Here is a 25,119-nt window from a genome sequence, read left to right on the forward strand (position 1 = left end):
GAAACATATGTGACTGGAAATATAAGATCAAAATTGTTAAAGAATTTCTGTTGCGATAGATGAAATAAGAAGCGGAACTGGAAATGTTTGGAGGGCCCTGTTGCACTGTGCATTTGAACGCATTTTGATCCCTTTTGAGCTCTTAATAAGAAGCTTGTTTGTTGTGTCCTCATGTTTTCATCTTCAGGAAGAAAAAAACGTCTACTCACAGAAATACTCTTGTGGCTGAGGGATCCCTTGGTGTTATGGATGTGATTTTTAAAGATGCTAATTGAGTTTTAGATTACATATGACTTCAAAGCTGTGAGGAATGAACTCTTTATCTCCATGTTTAAGATAAATCAATTAAATGCACATATTAATTTTTATTGGCAGCCGAGAGACAGAATATATTTTTTTAAATTTTTTTTTCTTCCTGATGATCGTTTCAGTGAAATACATTTTGTGAATATGGCAATTCAAGGAAACCATTTGAAATATAATCCTTACCTGCATTCAGTGACCCTTGAAGAACTATCTTCGAAAACCACGTAAATTGGAAAGTATGGAAAATATTAGACAATGGAGACTCCTAAACCTACGTATGATACATTGGTATTGAAATCTAAACAATAAATAGTAACACTGAAGCCTTTCAAGACATGATAATGGCTGGGAGATCCACCATACCGCAAATTTTTTAAATATTTCACATGATGATTGTCATCATATTCTGAGGGAAGTTCATGCTTATTTCTGTTGAAATTTGCCTTTTAACAACTTGTTTCTCCTTTTAGAGCACTTCAACTCAAGAAAAATTCCTTCAACAAATATTTGTGGTCTGATTCTATTTTGGTGATACAGCCATCACATTGTCAAAACAGATAAAACTATAAATGCATCTTAAGGTGACACTACAAAATAAATTAAATACAATAGGCACTTATTCCTAATTTTTCCCATGTAACTACTTATTAAAGCTACTCTTAGGAACTCTTTACCAAAATAATGCATTTTGTGAAGTGATTTTATCTTTTTATTGAAGAGAGTATCCCATTATGTTTTTTGTTGAGTTTATTACTGAGTTATTTGATTCTTGCCGACTACTTTGGCCTAACCTGGGAAATTCAATATAGATGACTAAAATGTATCAGCCATAATTATTTACCTGGGATCTAAAGTGATAGACTTGTCTGCGTTGCAACCATTCCAAGGGGGTCATTTGAAAAGTCCTTAGGAAAAAAATAGAAAAACAAATTATTTTGAAGTTTTTTTTTATTTTTCAACAAAATCTACAATTAGCTTGATACACTCTTCCTTGCGTTTCTCCATCATTTTTAAGTCATCCTAAATATAGCCATTTTTTCAAATTTGGTAATAAAAAAAGTCTCTTTGGGCCTAATTTGGTGAATAAAGTGGATGTTTAAATAATTCAAGCCTTAATTCCATAATTTTCTCCATGGGAAACTGTTTAGATGTGCACGCGTGCCTTGTCTTGATGGAAAAGAATTCTTTTTCTGTGCCAAATGAGAGCACTTCTTTTTGATCCTGTTGCTCAACCAGTGCAATAACAATGCATAATACTCTCCATTTATCATTTGTCCTGTGTGCAAGTATTAAATGTAAATGATTCGGCATGCATCTCACAAAACCATGGCTCTCACCTTGTTGTTTGGCCAATTTAGCCATCTTTGCCTTCGTCGGAGCAGGATTGCCTTTGGAAACCCACTAGTTTGGCTCGGGAGTGTAGTGGTGTGCATAGCCATGTGTCCTCCTCAGTTGAGTATCGGTGCAGAAGCCAGGCAGGATTGCACCATAAATCAGGAAAAAGAAAGTCGGATATCTCGCCAAAATGGGTGCTGTGTTTCCTCCAAGTGAATAGTAAGCCTAATTGTGTGGTCGATTCAGAGGCTGGATTGGTGCTTTTCCAATCCAATTTCCTGATGAGTTGTTGCATCGATGCTTAACTGTGGACAAAACATGGACATGTACACTACTGCACTCCAGAGGCAGAGTAGTGGGTTTCCAAAGGCAATCATGCTCTGAATTATATGAAGACAATGAAATTGGTCGACAAGTTGATGGCCATGGATTTTGGGATGCACACAGAATCATTTGCATCGAATGCTTGCAAAAAGGACAAATGGTAAATGGAGAGTATTATGCATTGTTATTGCAATGGTTCAGCCAAAAAACCAAGAAAAAATGTCCTCATTTGGCAGAGAAAAAATATTCTTTTCCATTAAGACAATGCACAGGTGCACACTTGAACAGTTAACAATCACTGGTACGGTGCAGAAGGTTTGCTAATTAAAAACATAAGTCCATGGTTTTTCAAGTTGATTTAGTTTACAATGAGGTACCCAGCTCACCCAGCTGTTGAGAATTGAAATCCAACTTCGAGAATGATTGATGTGATGTTATGTAATCATTGGTTCAATGGGCTCAGATTAAGAAAATTCATTTTGAAACCAGAGTAGCCTGTGTGTCTCTTAAATAGTCTTCTTCACACCTATGGGGTATTACTGAGCCATAACTTTCTGTTAGATTTCCAATGGCTCAAACCCATGAGTGGGCAAAATATGTATTCCCTAAAATTCTTCACAAGGTCACCCCAAAACTATTCTGTGAACTTATTTATTTTCCTGTGAAAAAAAGTGCATTATCTTCCCAACTTCCTTCATCACTTTTTAAAAATTGGCTTTGCAAGTTTTAGCATTTTTTTTTATTGTTAAGGGAGTTTTATTTGAAGTTAAATTTCAGAAAGTTCAGGATTATTGAGCATGAGAATAATACACTGATAGTTACTTGTTTTCACGAAAAAACTACCCTGGTATCCCATCTCTTGATCTGTTCTGTCATACATCTTTTGATGTAATAGCTTATCACAATGCATCCCTCTATTTTCCATCATGAGGTTTTTCAGCTGTCAGCATGCACACTCTTGTGCAAAGAAAAATACCACTGTCACATAGAAGGATTTGAGTTAAATATGCTTAACATGATCATTTCTTTCGGAGAGTTTTTTCTATAATTGAGTCCTTCTGTTCTATGTGATCGCCATCATTAGCAGCTTCTGTCATGAGAGTTAGGACTGAGTTGTTGCTTAGAACTCTTGCAATTTCATCTTTCACTGTCTGCGCACAAGACCTGACAGTCAATCAGACTTCTATCAACATTATCGTGAATATCAAGAGGCTGGCAGGGGCTGAGTTTTGGCTCCTTTGAATTGTTTATCTTTTTAGCCGAGAATTCATAGTTACTTTCATACACCAGGTATATCAGTTAGTTTTAAATGTGCAAGAGTTCCCTATACCTCTTCACACTCTACAAGTAATCATTCATTCAATGATTCCTTTCAACTCATGTGTCTTCTTTTTGTGTAAAGAGAGACAAATGGCTATGCTCTATGTTACGTACGACTATTTGGAGAAATCCAATGTTTTCTTGACTTTTCGTCATTATTAGGAACAAGTTTTCCAATAGCCCTATTTACTCAGGAAAGTCACTGGAGTCCTAAAAAGTCATTTTTTTCCGTGCATCAAGCCTTGGTGTTTGCGGAGATATTTTGAAAAGCCCATCCAAAAATAAAAAGTCACACATTTTTTTCCTGTGCTCCCTGCCCATGATCATCAAGTCCTTTGATATTCAGCAGCTTAGCCTGGCCAGAAGAATGGGTGTGTAGAGTGGGGAGAGTACGAATGTCAGGAGAATGGTATGGGGGTAGCCAAAGGCAATAGTTTAATGACTGGCTGAGTTGCAACTTTTTGTAGTTGAGATTGTTGTGTTTTGCATGGCTGCTGTGCAAAATGACCATGGACAAGTGTGCATCTGCAGGAGAGGCGGAGAGAGTAGTGTATGGCATGGGACGAAATTGGGATGCTTTTAGATTTGTGAGAGTTCTCTTTCGCTTGGAAATAATTTTATTAGAATGCATTCCAGAGTAATTCCATCAAGTTATCTAGAAATATGTGTATCTACCAGTTTGGCGGGCAAAAAACTAAATGATATGCTAAAAATATTGCTTGGTAAACACACATAGTGTTATTACTTTTCAGTACAAATAACTATTTTCAAAGAAGTACTGATGATCACTTGGTGCAATGTTATTATCTAGATCATGAACTTTGGCAACCTTATGGTGTATACCAGGATGATTAAATTAATTAAAATTAATATTAAGCTCATTGCCTTAAGTTAATATTGATTTATATGAAATGAATTAAGTTTCCCTATATATTCTGAATTCAGTTGTGCTCAGTATATTTTATTTAGTATTACTCTTTGGTAATTTGATGTAGGGAGGGCAAATGGAAATCCACAGATAGTAGTGAATATTTTTGTAGTTTTGAGCACATGATTTAAAGGTATGAAGGGGCCCAAAAACTTGTGATTGCTTTCCCACAATTTTGAAAAATTGCCACATTTTTATATATATTATTTTTAACATTCAGTTTGCATAAGCTGTAATGTTTGTGAGAAATCGATTGGCCATTATTGGATTTTTTTATTTAATTTAGTAGTTCTAAATTTTGTTTAAACTAAAAAAAATGGTAGTGAATTTTGAATTATGTATATATGGATCTCAGTTGCATGTAATTCTGCCCTATGCATTATTTTGTATTGGACCCGGCCAAAAGTTTTGGGAAAGTCCATCGTATGAAACCCACTAACATATTATATTTTGGCATAAATCTTGTTTGTTTGTTGTTGTACTGTATGTCTCTCATACTTAATTGTATGCAGCCTTTTACATATTATATCATCTGCATGTTTCATATTTAGCAGTCATTACAGTTGATGGATGGCATTATGCAAATCCAGAGTAAAGTTTTAAGTTCCTAATGTTTGTAAAATTATTTTTGATGCAAAAAAATTGCTGCATAGCAGGGATAAATTATTAATTTATGTCCACTGTAGGAATAACTCTGGATGCAATGAATTTCTGTAGAATCAATTTGCAGCTGTTAACTAATTTGTAAAGATGAGTTTGTCAAAATATTTTGTGTAATTTTAAAATCTTGAAGGACATATTACCATTTTTAAACATATTATGCTTATTTTTTGTTTGTTTGCAGGTCAGATAAACCCAGAAGAGCACAGTTTCTCAGCTCTGGGATGGAATATTCCTATTGCCCGTGCCATATATCTCTCTGCTAGTGCAATTAATCATTCATGTTATCCAAATGCAAAGGCCAGGTAATTATTTTCTTCCAAACTTCATTTTCATCATTTTGAATCATATTACTGTAATGGATATTGATGTTCTTGGTGAATACATTATGTACATAATGATTTCACTTAAAATCATTGAAATTCATTTTTTTAAATCTGTATGCTCCATTGTGCAGAATGGACGATTAGATATACCAAACAAGTGTTGGTTTGTATATTTATGTATTGTGGTGTGCAGATAACTGTTCTACCTGCTTTGAAACATTCTGAGCTCCACTCTTGCCATCAGCCGAGGCCCTCGAGTGGGGTGTGGACAGCAGTTTGAGGAGAATGCCAACTTCTTGCATACCACTTCTATTGCTGTCCTCTCTTTGGTTTATTGGCTGTGGATATTATGATTACAGTAGATCCAAGCTGCCTTTAGCAATTTTATGGTAAGCATCATATGCAGAGGTCATTTCAAAACGATGCAAGAAGAGATCTCAAAACTACAAAAAGGAGGAAAAGAGGCTGGTAAATAGGGGTGATGGGAAGCGGCTGAGGGGTGAGAGATGGAACAACACACATGATGTTATGTTTGGTACAAATTTGGAAATGGAAAATTGTGGCATACCCGAGAGAGCTTGGATTTTTCTGGGGAATGTCAAAGCAGACATGACTCATGAAAGAATTATTAATTTTCTCTCGACAAGATATGAAAGCAAAAATTTCACCTTCAAAAAAATGAGAGGCTTGCGATAAAGTGAGTGCGTATTTTGAAATTGGTGCCGATGTTAAAAGATTTTCCTTTAGAAGATGGAAACAGAATGGAACAATAAGTGAAGGCTTGGCCCAAAAATAGTAAAGATATGGAAATGTGCAACTCCATTCTGTCCTCTACAGTCTACTCTCTTCTTGTAGTTGATTTTAGGAAGCTGGATCAGCCCAATAAACCAATCAATTGTCAGCTTACATAAATGCAGGCGACCCCATCCTTATCCTGACTAGGCAATGAGTCTGAAGTAATACAACAAAGAAAGGGGAACTCCGTTTCTTTCTCTCTCCTACATGAAAATGTTCTCTGTCTAAGAATTGAAGTATAGTATAATAGTATAGAGCATATGGGAACTTACTTATGATATCTCAGGTCTGTGGTTTTGAGGTGTATGTATTTTTGTCAGAAACAAACTAGCTGTAATAGAAGAAACTTTTCATCAGTCTCTCATTAAAGAGAAATGCCTTGAGAAATCTGCAGTCAATCTTTGTAAGGTAAACTTTTGTAAAAACTTGGTGATTTTTTTATAGACCTCCTACAGGTGATATTTAAGAATTTTTAATGATTTTGAAAGGGTATTAACCTTCATCATGAGAAAATATTACTGTGCTGTCATTTGTGGGTATTTAAATATTGACTCTTCTCCAATAAGTGTTTCCAGTCTGGCTACACAATACTATGACCCTATTTGTGTTAACTCTTTCATGAATTCCTCCACCGTGATAATATTAAAGCTGCGTCCAAACTGGTCAGGCATTCAGCTTATGCGCCGGGTTGCGTATAGGTGGTCTCCAAAATGTACAGTAAGGTGCCTGAGTTTGGATACCCTACTCAATAGCACTGCCAGCTACGTAGCTAAGGGGTAAACAGTTGATGTTCGAATGTAAAAATTTTGATGTTTGAGATAGCTTGTGCAAACATTTGTGTGATTGCAAAGCCAGGTAATGGTTGCTGTGTAATTCTGAGCTCACTTCACAATTTGTTTGGTAGTTTTTATTGAAATTTCCCATTTATTTCTTTTCATTTAGCATTTTAGAAGATTTTTGGGACTATTTTACATTTATTTTCTCATATTGGACTAATTTTACTCTTTGAAGATAATTGGTTTTTTTATAACTTTGCTTTTATCGATATGTTTAGGTGGTATTTCATATCAATTATTGTAGACTTTTTAGCTTATCATACAGTTTTTACTATCAGGTAATTTTTCGGTTAATAATCCTTGTCAGTATTTATTTTTTTATTTGCTTTGCATCATGTGGAGTTCAATTATATTTATGAATACGTTTATAACTAAAAGTATCTTATTTTTTTAATTCAGCTTAGTATCAATTAACTTTTTATCCTTCAATTAGCCTTTTGTCAGCATTGTTCAATTTTTGATGCTTTTCTTACTTTATGGGCTTTTTCTATGTAGTGAAACAGTGACTCTTTTTGCCCAAGTTTGGTGAACAACTTGTGATTACCCAGTTGCATGGATGTAGGCACCTATATTTGTACTAAGGCAATTACCAAATGCCTAAGCTAACCAAACACAGCATAGTGCTTGAAGGTTATTTTCTGTAATGTTTAGATACCAAAATAAGATTTAACAAGTACACAAAAAAAGCATTGATATAACCATGGTGGTACCCTGGAAAATTGTGCAACCAGTGGTAAGCAGAATAACTTAAAAAGACAATGTTCTCTATCATGAAATGAAGCTGCAAACAAAGAAATACGTTCTTACTTATACGTTGAAAAGACTATAGTCAATAATTTGATAAAATAAAGTTGTTACAAGAATGAAACTATATCATGCGGAAGATGCTAAACTTCTCTTGTATAAGAAAAACTCCTCCCTTTCCATCCTCGCATTAATAAAGCCCTTTGTTTTTCAATGGGTAATAAGTGTAGTAGGTGTAATCTCTCAAAGAAGTGGCCAATGTCATTGTGACCTACAGATATAATACATTCCCGCCATAGTGATTATTCTTCTGTTAGTTGCCACACTTCTAGCACTTGGGGATCGCAAAATGGCATATTGAGGATACAATTCTTGTATCCTAAATCTAGGAGCTGAAATAGGTGCCTAAATTTGCACCCTCCTGCTGTCTAATGAGTTCGGACACCCTTCAAGATGGTATCCTCTCTAAATTTGGGTGATTTAGGTGCCTGATGACTTTGGATGCAGCTTGAGACTTCCTCTACATCCATTGATTATCTAAATTCTAACGTAAATAATCCTGTTAATGAAAAGACTTCTATCATTATTTTAACTCTATCAGACCATTGTGGTCAGCTGTATATTATTTCAGATTTTAAACCCTCCATCCTAAAAAGTTATTACAGAAATTTCTCCAATAATAAATTCTGTGCATTTCTTGAAGCAATAAGTATAATCTCCTGGGGCAAATTATGTAAAACTTTCAATATCCATGACTGATACAAATATGCATTTCATTTATAATTTTAAATTTATATTCGATGCCTTTTTCCCTTTAAAACTATACACACACCTCTACAACTGAGCATAGCGACAAAAAGTGGGTCGTAAAGTCTGTTAGGAGAAGTGGTCATGAATTTTTAGGGATTTATATAATTGAGAAAAAACATTTAACAGCCCTGCCCTTTCTAACATTGTTGAAATCTCTGAGGCTGATTGTAAGGCATTACTCAGTAATACTAAAAAAAATGGCATAATAACCTAGTTCCATATTTGGTCATAACATTGGAGCAATGTGGAATGTAGTGAGTGAATTGGAAAATTGGCAAAGCTCGACCAAGGAAAGAAATCATAACTCTTAAGGGATGATAATGGCAATTAGATGAATAATCCTAACACGTTAGCAAATTTTATTGATTATTTTAGTAACTGTCAATTGGAATTACTCTGAAGTCTTTCCTTATAAAGGTAATAAAACAAATTCTTTACATTAAAAAATAATGCTTAGCTCCATGGTGCTTTTAACTGTCTCTGAGAAAGAAATTCTGAACAGTGTTCTCCTCCTAAAAAAACAAAAATTGCTGTGGGATTGATAAAATTACTATATAGGTAATAAAAAGGTGTATTCAAGTTATTATTAAACCCCAACACATTTAGCTAATTACACTTCCTTGAATGGTGTCTTCCCAGGTTATCTCAAAATAGCCCAAATAAAACCAATATTTAAATATGGGTAAAAAAAACTGTGCTAAAAACTATAGGCCAATTTATATAATGATTAACATCTAAAAAAATATTTGAAAAATTTATGAGTAATAGATTATTCTCCTTTTTAAACCGGAAAAATATTTCAAATATAATCGGAGAAACCGGAGAAATATTTCAAGTGCAATTTGGATTTATGGAAGGAAAAAGTACCCAATCTGCATTTGCAAGGTTTTTTTGAAAGTTTATTACAGTCCTGGATAAGGAGGAGTTCTCTTTGGTATTTTTGTGGACCTGACATGGACTTTTGACACTGTTAATCATGTCACTCTGTTGAAGAAACTGGAAAAATATGGAGTGAGAGTCAAAGCCAATGACTGGTTCAAGTCCTTTCAACAAATATGAAACAGTTGCTGTAAGGAGCAGGTTCTTACGAAGACACAAGGATGTGGGCTCATGACATCGCGGAAATAAAAACCCTGAACATTGAGGTTCCACAAGGGAGTGTATTGGGTCCTTTGCTTTTTATCATACGTATAAATGGCCAACCATTATCTACTGTAAATGAACAAATTGTTCTGTATGCAGATGATGCAATTGTAATTTAAAACGATAGGGATATTAATAATTTGCAAAGTGAGGTAAATGAATGTATATCACCAATGGTGAGCTGGTTCAACAATAACATATAACCTTGAATGTCAGCAAAGCAAATTATCTAAAATCAAAAAGGGGCGTGAGGTGCCTCCTATCAATGTATGTGTTATTGATAAGCAAGTGGATTTCCTTGATCTCCTCCTGGCAAGAGTGCCAAGGAGGGAATCTTGTAAGCCCCCCCTGAAATCATTTGGCATTTTAACCTTACCGTGTTAAAGCATGTTTCATCTTTTATGTTTATTAGGGAACATTAATTACTGCAAATGACAAATGCAAGCAGTCACAAGTATGTGACCATGCAGGGACTGGACGTTCGCTTATCATGCCATGTAATAGCAGCAGCGTACAGTGGGGTCCCTGCCGCTTAGGGATTGTATTGTATACTCATTTATCAAAAAATGCCAAGACTATTAGTACATTTTTCAAACTGTTAACAAAAGTTAAAAATATTCTTATGGGCAAAAATTACGACAGTACAGAAGAGCCTTTAAATGATATGATTGTGATGATGAAATTATGTCCCTCCTAAGACTTGTCCAATATTTTTTAATTTTGTGCAAAATAACAGGACTAGATATTATTATAATGGCACTATGCTGAAGGAACCATTGTTTTTGTATTTACACATACTTGTATTGTTTGACGTCATATTCTTCATGTAAAAGTTGACACTGGACAAAAATATTATTGTATAAAATAATGGTTTTAATGAAATATTCATAATTAAAATGTATCATTAGGCTAGCTTAATATTTTTACATTCTAATTAGGATAACATTTTTTATTGCAGTTGGTATAAGAAACATGTAATACTGAAAGCAACACGTGAGATACCACCTGGAGAGGAAGTCCTTATTTCATATTTAGGTGAGCTACCAACTAGTCTCTTAATGCCATAGAGTCAAGGCAGAGTTTGCGACTAAATGGCATCAAATGTTCATTGGAATTTGGATAGATGGTGGCCCAGAGATGTGAGACCATCAGAGTTGTGTTCAAAAAGTCCCCAGTCTTAATTTATTACCAAAAAAATATTTCTATTTAAAATTATTGGTCAGGGTCCCCTTCAAAATATGTTGTCTCCTCCTCTTCATGTACACTTACCACGACTGTGTTTCCACTTTTTGAAGCAGTCCTGGGGTGCTTCTTCTGCAATTAATGCCCTCCGTTGAATATTTTTCATCTCTGGAATGGTGGCAAATCTTTTTCCTTTAAGCGGAGTGTTTGGGGAACAGGAACAAGTCACGTGGGGTGACAGTCATAGTCTGGTGAGTAGGGAGGGCGGGCAAGCAAATTCCCCCTCCAAATTTGATTCTCTCTATTGGTCATTTCTCAGCCCTCAAGTAGTACTCCGTGTGGACTTTCTAGATTTTAGGTAGGTATTCTTGATGCACTGCTGCATATCCCTTTGCAGAGGAAAAAAGTCACCATTATCTTGACATTTTAGCAAACTTGTTGAGCTTGTTTAGGGTGGGGGGGGGGGATGTTTCACCAATCCATTGTAATGATTGCACTTTAGTCTCGATGTCATATCCATAAACCCATGCCTCATGGCCTCTAACGATCCTGGACGTGAAGGTTTCATCATCTTCCGCTCGATCAAACAGTTCCCTACTGGCTTGAATTCCATGTTGTTTCTGGCCTGCTATCATCAGGAAAGGCACGAATTTGGCGGTGACTCAATGTATCCCCAATGTTTCAGTCAGGATTTCATAGCACAAACCAATCGAGATGCCTCACTCTTCTGCAAGTTACCTGATAGCCTAATGCCGAGTTGATGTGATGGGAAGCGATTCAGTCCTTCATGAATAAACCTCTCCTTTCGCTTCATCAAAAAATATTTCCCTTACCCCCGGAAATCCCTCTTCTGGATAAGATGCATACATGATATATTCCTTCTCTGCCCATAGAGCGTTGATTCCCGTAGTGCTTTAATTTTTACCCTCAACACTTAATCTCTCTCCTCTATCTCTGCCACCTCATCTTCAGAAATCTCTTCCTCAACATCAGTCTCCCTCCATGGGGAAGTTCCTCGCATCCGCCCACGTAAAAACCCACAAACAAACAACCGTAACACCTTCACTAAATCAGTTGCCGCCCATCTCACTAAAGGAACTCTTCTGCACTCACACTCTACCTATAATCGCAGTCTGTCTGGTCGCAAAATCCCAACTCCCTTGATCAATATCTCACCAAGTAACACAACTCTCTCCTAAACCAACCACTGTTAATAGCACCATTATTCAAATGAAAAGTCCTTCCATGGTCCATTTCCTGGGTTCTCTTAAACATAATGTGTATCATCATAATCACATAATATAGAGATCCATTTCTGGGTTAATTTTGCTCTTATGCAAGGAGTAATGTGACTGAAATGTTTGCTTTCAATCCACTCTTAGTCTCATACAACAGAGCAGTATAGCTATCTTACTCATCTGATAGAGGAAACACAAAATCTTGTTTTCACATATCCATTCAAAACACACTCAGGGATTTAATTTTCCTGAAAATTCATCTTTCTCATTGATAAATTACTGTTTTACTTCTTTTGCTCACTGTGGCATATGAAAAAAGTTGCCGTATTTTATGACAAGACAAAGGTTAGTTTGCAGAAATCTCTACTTATATTAGCACAATACACATTAGAACTGATAGACAACAGATTTTCATATGCCTCCCTGTGCAAAATATGATGATGGTTCTCCCTCCTACTGTCCACATTCAAATTCTTTTGTTTGTATCCCGTGGGATAATCTGTGAAACTCTCTTACAGGTCATGACTACAGGGAGAAGGAATTGTCGGCCAGGGCCAGATTTTTGAAGAAGAATTATTATTTTGACTGTGCGTGTGTGGCTTGCTCCAATCCCACAATATTCCCGGAGAAGGTCAGTAAATCGGGAAATGTCTGGGTAGCCTCAAAGTTTGCCTCTTTTCTAATTGTCTAATTTTTGCTGAATTTTTATGATTTATACTTAGTAATGTGCGACTGATAATGACTTAATACTTTTTAGCATACCAAAAATTCAGTATTTCAGGTTTATTTTATTAATTTGAAATATTATCAGTTGGTTAAGGTAGTTTTTAGCTGGACACTGACTAACTACTGCTGAATTTCTGGGCGTCTTCCAACATGACGCAACCCATCATCCTCCCATACAACGAGCACCTCTTCATCTCCAACAAGCCTCCCTTCATTCCATCCAACATTCCTATCCTATTACCTCCCCATCCTCTTTAGCCCAACATTCTCTCCTTTATTACAGTCTTCAACATCCCACTGCCCATCAATATGCTTTGCATCCATCTTTCCTGCCTCCTTGTGATTTCCCCCAACCATTCCCTATCCTTCCTACTATATGCAGCCCTTCATTTGTTTTTCTTTCTGTCCATTTCACTCAAAATTTACGAGGACAGAAAAAATTTTAGGTGAGAATTAGAAAAAATGCAAGGTATCATTACAATCTATTTCTTCCAATTGATACCAATGATTGATGTCGGCCAATGTTGATGTTGGTTAGTGGTGTCAACTGACCCCCTGTTCGAATCCATGAAAACTCTTCCTGCCACATTTTCGTAAATGCAGTTTAGCTCCTCAAATATTTTATCCATTCTCGTGATCTGACTTGTTCTCATTTCCTTCAATGTCCTTCTCTATCCTGACATTAAGTGTGCTTATAACTAACCAATCCTTAAACACATTTTCCCTTTCTGTGTCAGAGTTTGTTGGCCTAATAATTTTACCATTTGGCATGTATTTTGTCCATCTTTGCTTAATCCTTCCCTTTCTGAATCAATTCGTAAGCTCACTGCTTCTCCTCGCCATCTCAGTTTCTGTTGGGTGGGGGAAAGGGTGGAGGGAAACCCAGTATTGGCATGGGCCGATTGTTGACGAAAGATGCCAGGGGTTTCACAAGTTGACATACCATCTGTCAGACGGCAACTTCACTTGAGGTGTTCCAATGGGAAAGTCAGCCTATTTTGGGACTCAAACCCAACCCCTCGGGATGGGAAGTCAATGCATTAACCTTTTCCTTGTGCTCCCAGTGCTCTCTCATGCTTGCACTCTCATTCACCCAGCATGCATTCCAAGATAATATGGGCCCACATAAATCTATCCCCTGCATTTTGCATGGATGTTCCTAGGTATCACTAAAAATGGCACTGAATTAGTCAAGTTATCATATTTGCTGTTTGGAAATCATTGAAACGCTTGCTAAAATTTGATTAATGCAGGTTTAACCAATGCATACATGTAGATGGCCTTGGGCAGGGGTGATGGTTGTGTGCAAAAGTGTATGAAGTACATAAAGTGCATACTCTTGACTTGCATGCCAACGCATCGAGTGAGACAGAGGTTTTGATTATTGTTAGGTCTATAAGAGCCATAGGATGTTTTTGTAATGAAAGAAATTTTTAAATTGTATTCACAATTATTTTTTTTTGAAGTTGAAACGTTTTATTATTGCTTATAACAATTTATTTATGCAAATTCAATGTCATAGAAAATCTCTCTTGGTCATTTACTAGAACTTTTTCCTCTGCCTTTTGTTAGAGGAATGAAGTGATCATTTTGAATCTCCTGGATACAGAGAAAAACGGATCAATTATTCCCAAAGGAAACACATTATAAGTGAATAAAATGAGCTACAATCAAAAACAAAGAGCACCATTCCAGGGGTAGTATTGATGCATTGGACATGCGGGCAATCTTGCTCTGTCAATGTGTGACATGTGAGAACAATGGTTAGTGTGCTTTGATGCGAATGGTAACAAAGTGCACTACACTGCAGAAAATGTTTGTCAACCCGAAGTCAAAGGGATTTTCCAGACAGCATAAGCCACTAATGTATTTGGCATTTTTCTGTGCCTCCCATCTGCAACTTAGTCTCATCAAGTTTACATGGGTGCTCTTTTGACCCTGTAATCTAAACTCATGGTGAAGTTGCCCGTAGCACCCTCCCAGCTCTGCGTTCCAAAGTAATTGTCCCGCGTGCCATAGAATTGCCACCCCTGGCCTAGGGGATGGATCAGACCCACTGACTTATCTTGCTTCTGAACTGTTTACGTATGCTCTCTTGATAGTTTGATGTAGCATTCCTGTCATGGTCGGCCAGCCAATGAATTCAGTTTGAAGGGAGGGATGTTGTACGTAATGTGCGCCAGTGCTAATGCAGAAAGTTTGAGTTGAACCACTTCTGTCGGTAGATGCACAACAAATCACTTGATAATTAATGGTTAATATCAGTGAAAATAAACACTATTGTTTTGGTAGAGTGAGAAATAGTTTTTAAACAGTAATCTTTTTTTATTTAGTGCAAATATATAAAATAGTATGGGTCGCGGTAGTCCAGGGGGCAGAACGTTGGATTACTGACGGGAGGGCCCGGGTTCAATTCCTGAGCAAGCCACTGGGCACCTGCAGCTCCACCTAAGCTATGTGATTTTTCGGGTACCAGATCTTCCTGGAAACCATAACCGGCAAAGGGAAAGGAACTGGCCCCCCTACCTTGATGTGTGAATTTCACATGCCGTATAGGGCTTAGTACTAGATGAATTCTACCGCCACCTACCAAACCAGCCTTCGGGTTGATTACTGTGTTTATGGTTTTTTATATGAAATAGTACTGGACACTCTGGTGGATGCAGAAGAACATCAATTTTGCATTTAACATTTAAGAATTAGTAATGAATTCCATTGCCAAACCTGTCAATTGCGCATATTGTTTCCTGGTATGAATGTTGGCGGTAGATTGTCTTGGGATAGACATATTCACTATGTACAGAATAAACTAAGTTAGTTTTGTTACCTTGTTAGATCCATTAGGCATACTGTTAATATTGGTGTGCTGTCATCAGTCTATTTTGGGAAATTCTGCTCTAATATCTAATGTCATATACAGTATTCCATTTTGGGGTTCTTCACCTGAGGCCAATGATGCATTCAAAATACAAAAACGAGTTGTTTGACTTAGGCGCAATGTATCATGTTATCCCCTTTTTCAAAATCTTAGCATCGCCTCTCTTCCATGTGGTAGATATGCCATATTTCCTGGGACGTGGGATGCACCCTGATCTCTCATGTTAGAATTAACGAAAAATACTTGCATCAGACAGGAAAAGATCAAAGTATTTTGATGTTGTCACTTAATATGAAGAAAATTGAATTCTTTCATTAAATAATCAGTAGCTACTCATATGTCAACATTTATTCATTGTAGAATCCCAGAAATTTGACATCACTGGGCCAATATGCATTTCATTTGCCTTGTTCCAAATTCTGATACATAATTCAAAGATTCAAGTTTAAGGAAATTACTATATGGCAATCCTTTCTCTCAGGTCCCCAGAATTCTGGACATACTAGGCAGTTAAATTTGCCAAAGTGACTGTCTTATATGTATTAGTAACATGTAATTCAGCCTTAGTGTGTCAATACACCAGGGACATATTGACACATGCTGTGTAACATACACCAGGGAGGGTGTAAATTAATTGTTGGAGAGCTCTGTGATGTTTGATGGGAAATTGCAAAATGTGTTTTCTTAATTTCAGTACTTCAAAGCTAACAGATGTCTCGAGTGTGAGGGACCAATGTTGAGAGTGGAGAACTCAGTGATTTCTTCCAGTCCGTGTGTGAAAGGTGAAAATGGTGAAACGGTGATAATCAAGTCCAACTTCCAAGAGAGCAAGAAGGAAAGGAAGAAGAGCAAGTACAAAATCAGAAAAGCCCCCCAGAAATGCAATGCCTTGGATGACTTGAGTTTCATGGACAACTACTTAGTGTGTCAGCATTGCAAAGCATATAGGAAAGAGAGTGAAGACTTGCATAAAATCTGTGAGGGTGCCACACACCTTTCCAAAGGTAATGTGCGTTGTTGGATTCAAATATGGATAGCATGGTGGTTGACTAGATTTAGCCGATGGCCTCGGGCTTCTCTATTCTGACCTTAGTTGGTCCTTCAAATCCCAAAACAATCTTCTACCTTTTTGTCAAGGAATAGTGATAGTGCATTTGATCAATTGATATGAAGGCCTTTGATACATCGTATGAGTAAATGAAATTGAGTTAGTTTTAATTGGTCATCTTTATAATGAATTCATTTTTTATAAAATGAAAATCTCCGCATTTTCTTGCAATGAGAGGTGGAGACCTACTCTCATGATTTTTACCATTGTTCTCATTTCAGTCAGAAAGGGAGCCTTTCATATGTACTGAATATTCCTGAAATTTATTTATTTAATAATATTTTTCTTTCCAGGGAACATTGCACTGAAAAGCCAAATGGTTGATGTTGCTCTGAACTCATTTGTAGAGTGCTTAAGGGTTTACAAAAAGTGTCTCTATAAAAACCACATGAGATTTGTACAAATTCTGGACATGCTAGCAAAATCTCACACGGTGAAAGGTGAGTTTGTCCCTTTTCTTCCTCCTGAAATGGTAATATATCACTGATCTTGGAAAATACAAGTGTTCCTTATGTATGAAGCTTAATTTAGGTAATTTCTACCATTTGATCTGCTACTCCAGCGAGCCTACATTATAGTAATATGGGAATAGCACAATGCCATTTTCAAAGGTCCTTTCAAAATAAAAAACCAAATAATGTAAAAAATTGGCATGTGCCAATTGCTTCCAATCAGCAAGTTAACCCCTTACTTCTTACCCATTTGTAGTGTGACCAAAACTACTGTGTCTACGAAGAAATCTACATTTATTGCATGGAGCAAAGAAATGAAATTTTTTATGGATAAATTTTATCATATTCAAATTTTTTCTCTGTGTTAGATGCCAATGTAATCAATCTTTTCATGTGGCCAGTCAATTGTGACCCTGTATCTCCAATTCCAGGTGATTATTTGTCTGCCATTGATTGTGTCATGCAGTCTCTACCAATACTAGAGAAATTGGATTTTGGCAATATGCTGTATGGATTTCAGTTGCAGAAGTTTGCAGAACTCAACATATTTGGTCTCATGCAAATGGAACGCTCAACAGTTTTTAAGTGAGTATATGTTCACCAGTGGAAATTGAAAAGTGGTGTGGTGAAGCACTTCTTATTTTAGACTTCCCTATGCCGTGGGGATGACTTCAAAATGGCTAATAATTTGCACGCCCTATTTCCCACTCTTTCCCCAGTTGTCAATTGATGTTGCCACATTTAGGTTTCCAGTTTTCAAGATCCCTCTATCCCTGAATATAGTCCCCCCTTTGCCTATTCCAGTGAGAGCAGCTAGCCGGGAAAGGGAAATTTTTCACTTTTACATGGTCAATCCCTGAAGTAAAGATAAAAGAAGGAAACAGACATGAGCAGAAAGAGAGCAGGATTATTATTTATCTCGTTAACTTTAGCTCTCCTAATTTATTTATTGAAGATGAAATAACAAAATACCAGGAAGCAATAAGGGAAAATCATTGCAGACAATCAAAGATAAGTCAGAAAAAAATTATTTGAACCAGATAAGATGCTTAAGAGGTAGAAGGAGTATATTGGGGAACTGTATGGAAAAGAAATTAGACCAGCAAGATTGGACAGAGGGAGTACAGGGTCCGTGCAAAAGGTATCGGGACTGGTTCCAAAAATCAAAATTTACTCCAGTTATCATTACAATTACTTAATAATTTTCAAAATACATTCCTCCTGCATCAATACATGCTTAGTTCGGTGCGTCTGCACTCGTCAAATGCCCGCTGGAAGTTGGTTTCCGGAATACTGTTGAGAGCCTTTGTCGTCACCCCTTGAGCCACCTCAATGGAGTCGAACCGATATCCTTTGAGCTCCCTTTTTATTTGCGGAATCAAGAAAAAGTCGGGTGGAGCCAGGTCGGGGCCGTAGGGGGGTGAGGCAACATTGCCATGCCAAATTTTGTCAGCGGCTAAATTTCCACCCGCGGTAGTTTTTGTTCCTCGCTCAAGACTTTCGGCACCAGCTTCGCACACACTTTCCCCATCGCAAGATCCTCTGTTACAATGGTGTGGACGGTTCCGGTTCCGCAAGGCCGGTCTCCTCCCTGACAAGGGCAATGGTTAAACGCCTAGTCCACAACGTCGGGGTCCAAAACGTTTTTCACTCTGGCCACCTGAGCATCGATTCGAGTGGTTGTCGGGCGTCTGACGCAGTGTTTGTCTTTGACGAGCTCCCAGCCTTCCTTTAACATTTTGTGCCCCTCAAAAACTCTTGCACGGCTGAAGGCATCATCCCCATAAGCCTGGTCTATGAGTTCAAGGGTCTCCGACGTGGATTTCCCAAGTTAAACGCAAAAATTCACAGCAGAGGGTTGCTTGATGGTGCGCTCCATGCTGGCGCGACGACACCACAAACAATCACACGTCACAAAAATCCACCTCCTGTCTCAACGCATACCTGGAGGCACCTGAACTAAAGTGCACCTGAGTGGGGGGGACCGTCTACCGAGCCGACCAGTCTGGACCCTCACCCACCACTCCGTTGAGGATACAGCGAACCAGTCACGATACTTATTGTGCGGACCCTGTGTATCAAGTAGATGAGGGTAGCATAGGTCCAAGCTTACTTGATGGTGAGATAGAAAGGCCAGTAAGAGCTTTTGTGGACTGATTCGTGGCATTTATTCGGGAGAAATTTGGCTGGAAGATTTGGTTCAATTGGTGTTAGTTTGTATTTATAAAAAGAGGGAAAGGCAACCATACGTGAGGGCTAAGGAATAATAATTTAAATTACAAATGCAACTTAAGTGATTCTCAGGCTTATCAACCGGAGGATAGAGAGAAGGGCAAATGATTACTTCGGGGATGATCAGTTAGGGTTCAGGACTGGGAGAGGCATGCGTGATGCCTCAGCAGTAATGAGACCAACTATAAAGGGGAACTTGGATTACAAGCAGGAAGTTTTTGTTTGATTAGTTGATGTCGAGGTGTTTTTAGACTGAATTGGTAGAATTAATGGATCTATTGCAGAAAACAGGAGTAGATTGAAGGGATAGGAGGTTTATCTGTGAGCTGTACATGTCTCAGACTGCAGAGGTGCGAGTGCCCGAAAGGGAGTCCGTATGGGCACTGTAAGGAAGAGAAAGAAGTAAGGCAGGGGTGTGAATCATCACCTGCATATTACAGAGTACATTTGGAGGAAATACTCGAGAGAAGAGGCATGGCTGACTGAATGAATAGCTGGAGATTGGGATGAAATTTGGTGGACAATTTATTAAATCAGCTAGGTTTGATGATGGTCAAGGTTTAATTGATTGGTCAGCCAAGGTGTTGCAAACTCGATGCAAAGTCGGTGCAGATCGATCTGGGATGTGAATAGATGTAAGCAAAACCAAGGCTATGCAATTTTCCAGAAAGGGAAAGGCTAAGTTGAATGTCAAAATAGGGATTCATAAACTTAAGCATGTGAAGACATTTACCTACCTCATTAGGTGTTTTGGATCAGGAAGAGAGAAGCTTTCTATGGGGAGGACTTTCTATGAAGAACTACGGGGAGGGCGAATTGATGATGGGCGCTAAGCAAGGATGTTAAAAAAAAAGGCTCGTCAAAACTTTGATATGGAGCGTAGTAATGTACGGCATGGAAACATGGCCACGGAAGCAGGATGGTAGGTGTAGATTGGAGGCGTTTGAATTGTGGGTGTGGAGAAAGATGGAGAAGGTGAACAAAGGAAAACAAATATGAAGTGGGCAAGTGAGCTGGGTATGTATGCATGGGGGAGGAGAGGGAATTGTTGGGAGAAATCATGAGGCGGCAAGAAAAATGGATGAAAAGCATATTGATTGGTGGTTGGGTCTTGGAAACTGTGATTGAGGGGAGGGATGTTGGGAAAACAAGTAAGAGGCATGAGAAATGGATGTTGGATGGAATAAAGGGAGGATGGAAGTATGTGAAATTGAAGAGAGTGTGTCAGGTTGTTTTGTTAGGAGGGGTAAGGGAAATGATCGTTACATAGTCCGAGTTGGGTCTTTGGTCTACTTAGTGTTCTCCTGCCTTTGCTTTCTGCTCTTCTTTCTTTTGTATTCACATTTAGGGGGTCTCTTTGAAAGTCACTTTCGTAGACTCTTTGATCATAGACGCATGATTGTTAATTTTTCACGTTTGGTACCATTCACACTTCAGCCATCCTATGGGCACTTTTTATTTGCCATTACTGCAAGTGAAATGAAAGCGGGAAGGTTTCAAAGAGAAAGGGCAAACAATAAATGTATTTCCTGTCCCGTTTGCTTCCTCCAGTGACTATGAAGTGTTCCTAAAATTGCAGCGAAAATATGAATGGGAAATTCCCAGGCACAAGAGGAGATGACGCAAAGATAACGGAGGGGGTTGTAGCCTCTTCTTCATTAACCCTCTTAGTGCGGTGGGGATTCCAGGGGTACTAGTGAGAAGTGCGAAGGGTAATTTAAGAAAATGTATCACCTTAGGAAATAAAAACATTATGAAGTTATTTGTTTAGATATCCATATGCAGTTTTTTTATTTTAAAATAAAATATTGTAGTTAATAATGATGGTTTACATTTACATCATCTGAAAAGTAAATGTAATTATTACAGTAATATAAATTTGAAGATTATTTTTTTAGCAATAATATTTCCATTTTTAGACACAATACTAATACTTTTTAAAAACATTTTTCAATAAAACTACCATATTTAAATATAAGAAAGAATCAAAAAGACATGTAGAAAAAATTATAGATAAATAAAGAAAAACCAGTGAATTGCAAATTTTTTTGTCAGCCCCTGCATAGTTCGATTTTGTTGAAAAGGCTGATCTCACTGAGTCAAATTGGGACTTTTCCCCTTTCCTTGAGACTGTGGCAATGTGCTTACAATCTTAAGGCAGAAAAAACGAAGTTCTAACTCACAGAGAACTACTGACAATGTATTCCAATACACAGGGCGCAAATGATTAGATAGGATAGACTGCAAGAGAAACCAAAATGATTACAAAGCAGTGTTCTCATTTCCATCGTCTCAACAAAGTCTGAATAAGCAGTTATATATCAACACCACCTCACCATAACACATTCAAGAGATTACAGATGAAAACAGATTAGTAGCCTTTCAGTGGCTTTTCACACTCAGAAAAAAAAACGAGCAGACAATTAGGCTGAGCTTCCCGACATGTACAAAACTGAACCTAAAATTATAGTAAGAATTATACTTTTTGAAAAGCAATTAAAATTACTAATAAAAAATTAAAAAATTGTTGTATAATTGTATGGAATTCACTCTATCGATAGCACAAAAACCATAAATTATTAAAGAAAAAACCATAAATTACAGTGATTTAAACAATAGCCTACGCAAGAGCCAATATATCAGCCCACCGCTTTAAGAGGGTTAATATGCTCTATATGTGTTAAGGTGTTTTCTTAAGCAGAATGTTGTTGAAACCAATGTCCAATTCTTTCCTCATTTCCATGGTGACGGCTGGCTGCAGATTGAAGTATAAGCGATGCAAGGAATTCCTCTCTTCGGCCAAGGAGATTTATGAGGAGAATGGTGGCAAGTGGCTGTGGGTGATGGGGGAGCTGCAGAAGCAAGAGCGAATACTCGAGGTGATTGGTCAGTGGCTGAAGAAGGACAATGGGCTCTCGGTGAAAGAGGCAGTTCAGCAGCACTTCCCTCAGGACAGCAGACTCAGTCAACACTTCAATTATGTTTTCTTATACCTGGACTATTGGTTTTCCGAAAGTCTTATATCCTGAGATTATATTATTTATGTTTACTTAATTATAAGACTTAAATGTTGTGTCTTAGAAACACTTCAAATGATGTTGCTTTGTTTTTAAGCTGGGAGTGATGAACTTGTGTTTCTGAATTAGTACAAGTGAATTGGCGACATTTTTATGTCAGTATTTCCGTCCGATCCTTCGAGACCATTAATTACTGCTCAGAGAAGCTGTATTTTTGTAAGCAGTGCTGCAAAGTGAATTTTATTCTCTCTAAGACCTCTGAAACCTTTGATAAATCCTAATGATCTGAAACCTCATTGCAAAGAAATATTCAAGTATTTTCTTACTCAAATAATCTGATCAATGGTGTCAAGAGTCGGCGTCAAATATTCTCGTGTGTGGATTGATTTGACTATTTTCACTTGTAATCTTTCATTGGACATCAGTGCCTGCATAGTAACGTAAATTTTAGTGGACCAGTTTTAAGTGGTCCCTGCTTAAAATTAACCTTGCACAAGAAATATTGGAATAATCCGTTGCTAGTATTTTCATTTACCATGACGTTTACTTGGCTGCTATGATGTTGAATTGATTCCCTTCAGCTGATTGTTTGTCATTGTTATGCCTTTACAGGTAGAGTAAAAACCTTGTTTGTTCCTCAAAGGATTTCACTTGTGTCCAGCAGCTGGACCTCTTTGATTTAAGCACTAAATTTGAATGGCAAAGGACAAATTTTTGTGTCCGGAATTCCGAGTGAGATACTTCTGGAATTAGATCTGCTCTTCACCGCCTTGCATTTAAAAAGTGTAAGCATAATAGGAAAATATTGCATAATTTGAGTGGGGTGCCATGCATGATAGTCGCAATTTTATGCTGATAATTAGTGATAATGAGTTATTCCTCAGGTCCTCTTTACATACGCTTGTATACATGTATCTTTTGCAGTTTCTTATGATGGTGTGGTCCTCATGCATCCTGAGGAAATGATTTCATGAAAGTGATGAATATTGAAGTGTTAATACTTTTTACCAATTCAATTTCAGACTTAAGATTTTTTTTTTAGTCTGTGAAATTTAGGTATGAGTAGTTTGAAAAATCATTTTATATTTCTTTATGTTGATGCAGTACCAGATTATAATACTTTTTTTTCAGTCCTCCCACCATTTTTCAGTTTAAGAAGTAATGAAACTGTTTTTTAGGTGGTTTAATTTTCTTATTTTTAGCATATGAGATGTGATAAAAAGGATGTTACATTATTTGGAATTTTCAAATTGATATTAATTTAACTTGCACTTGTGACTTATCATTTATTTTCTGTTTAGGACATGTGTTGTGTATTGATTGTGTCCTGCTGGAAAACAAAAATTTATTGATTTACAACTATTTTGATTTTTATAGGTGTATTTCAACCAGTTGAAGGATCCTGTTTATGTGCAATATTGTCTGTAAAGTATTTAGTGTCTAATTTCATTGTAATATTTTTATCAACTTATTGAGTTCCATCATGTGAATTAGACAAGGCAACATAAATATTATATTTGTCGGAAGGTGCCTTATGCTAAAAGCTGCTACTTCTTTGTAGCTGTGGCTATTTCTGTTGGCACTTTTTTTTTTAAATGTATGCCATCAAAGTTTTGTTGTGTGATGGATTTTACATTCAAGTTTTTTTCAAATATTTATCCTAGGTTTCTGTCTCCGTATAATAAGCAGTTCATTTTCAAACCAAAATTTTATGCAACTATCCTGTTATTCACTTATGTATATCACATCTCCTGATGTATTTTGTTGAGCTGAGTAAATCACCCTTTGAGATGTAGGATAAACTTACTGCATATGTCTTCCAATGTGATCATTGTATCCTTAATAATAGGAGACTAATTTTTTGGCATAAATGCGAATATTTTTACCCTTAATGTGCCTTGTAAAGTTCCTTGTTTGGAATGTCTTGTGTACATAGTATGCTGCTGTTGCATTGCTAAACCTGAGTTCAGTGTACAGCATTTTGTTTCATAATAAAAAAGGTTGATCCCTTAAGTCTTTTGAAATAATCACTTGTGTTGACTGATCAAAATGAGGGATCCTGAATATGAACTATTTAGAATATGATGCATGGATTTTAATTTGTCGCAGGTATAAGACATAGGTGTGCACTTCCCTGGAAGTCTATCATGGGCGGTGTCTCTGAATTCGCCAATCCATTTTTCATGGTGTTCTCTGTTTATTCTTAAAGGCCAGCTAAGTAATTACATGCATAACCTTCAGTATTTCATGCAGTTTTTAAGGAATATAGTATCTATTTAAGTTTGTATTTGACATGTTACTGAAACTGTTGTAGTGCCTCAAGACACTTGCTAAGGAAGGTTGTTTGGTTGCAAGAGTTTGTTTGTGGCCTTCCTTAAAGTTGAGACGAAGTGTTGTCTCTGTAAGATGATGCAGCTTACTTTGTACGTCTAGGCATGTTGAAATTCACTAAATATCACCTTATAGGCAATTTTGATTCCCGCTGGGATGCCAAGGAAATTTCTGAAGTGACTAAATGTCTTGTTAGTGGCTGCAAAAGAATTAGTGGGAAATTCAAAAAGGAAATGTGCCAAATCTCAAAGTTACTTGCCTGAAAACTGTCGCCACAAGTCCGTATGAAGCTGTTCCTCTTTTGAAGAAGAGTCACTGTTGTTGCCCATTCTAATAGCTTTCCTGGACTTAAATCTTTTTCTGCACTGACTCCATCCAACTCTTCATCTACCTTTGGAAGTAAGTCATAAGGGACAGGCATAGATTTT

The 25,119-nt window shown here is 37.1% G+C and overlaps 1 protein-coding gene across 1 annotated transcript in view; it reads left to right on the forward strand.

Moving 5' to 3' along the window:
- The window catches only part of LOC139689305 (SET and MYND domain-containing protein 4-like), a 60,918-nt gene extending 37,667 nt beyond the window's left edge, over positions 1-23,251 (forward strand). Inside the window, exons 9-15 of the mRNA XM_071586379.1 lie at positions 5,058-5,178; positions 10,486-10,562; positions 12,466-12,578; positions 16,246-16,555; positions 16,953-17,099; positions 17,543-17,696; positions 22,105-23,251. Coding sequence (XP_071442480.1) covers positions 5,058-5,178; positions 10,486-10,562; positions 12,466-12,578; positions 16,246-16,555; positions 16,953-17,099; positions 17,543-17,696; positions 22,105-22,372 — 1,190 coding nt within the window. The 3' untranslated portion in view covers positions 22,373-23,251. The remainder of the gene's footprint in view (positions 1-5,057; positions 5,179-10,485; positions 10,563-12,465; positions 12,579-16,245; positions 16,556-16,952; positions 17,100-17,542; positions 17,697-22,104) is intronic.
- Positions 23,252-25,119: the final 1,868 nt, after the last annotated feature.

Source organism: Hetaerina americana, unplaced genomic scaffold (genome assembly GCF_022747635.1).
Source record: "Hetaerina americana unplaced genomic scaffold, ioHetAmer1.1.p SCAF_22, whole genome shotgun sequence".
In the NCBI taxonomy this organism is placed as follows: Eukaryota; Metazoa; Arthropoda; class Insecta; order Odonata; family Calopterygidae; genus Hetaerina; species Hetaerina americana.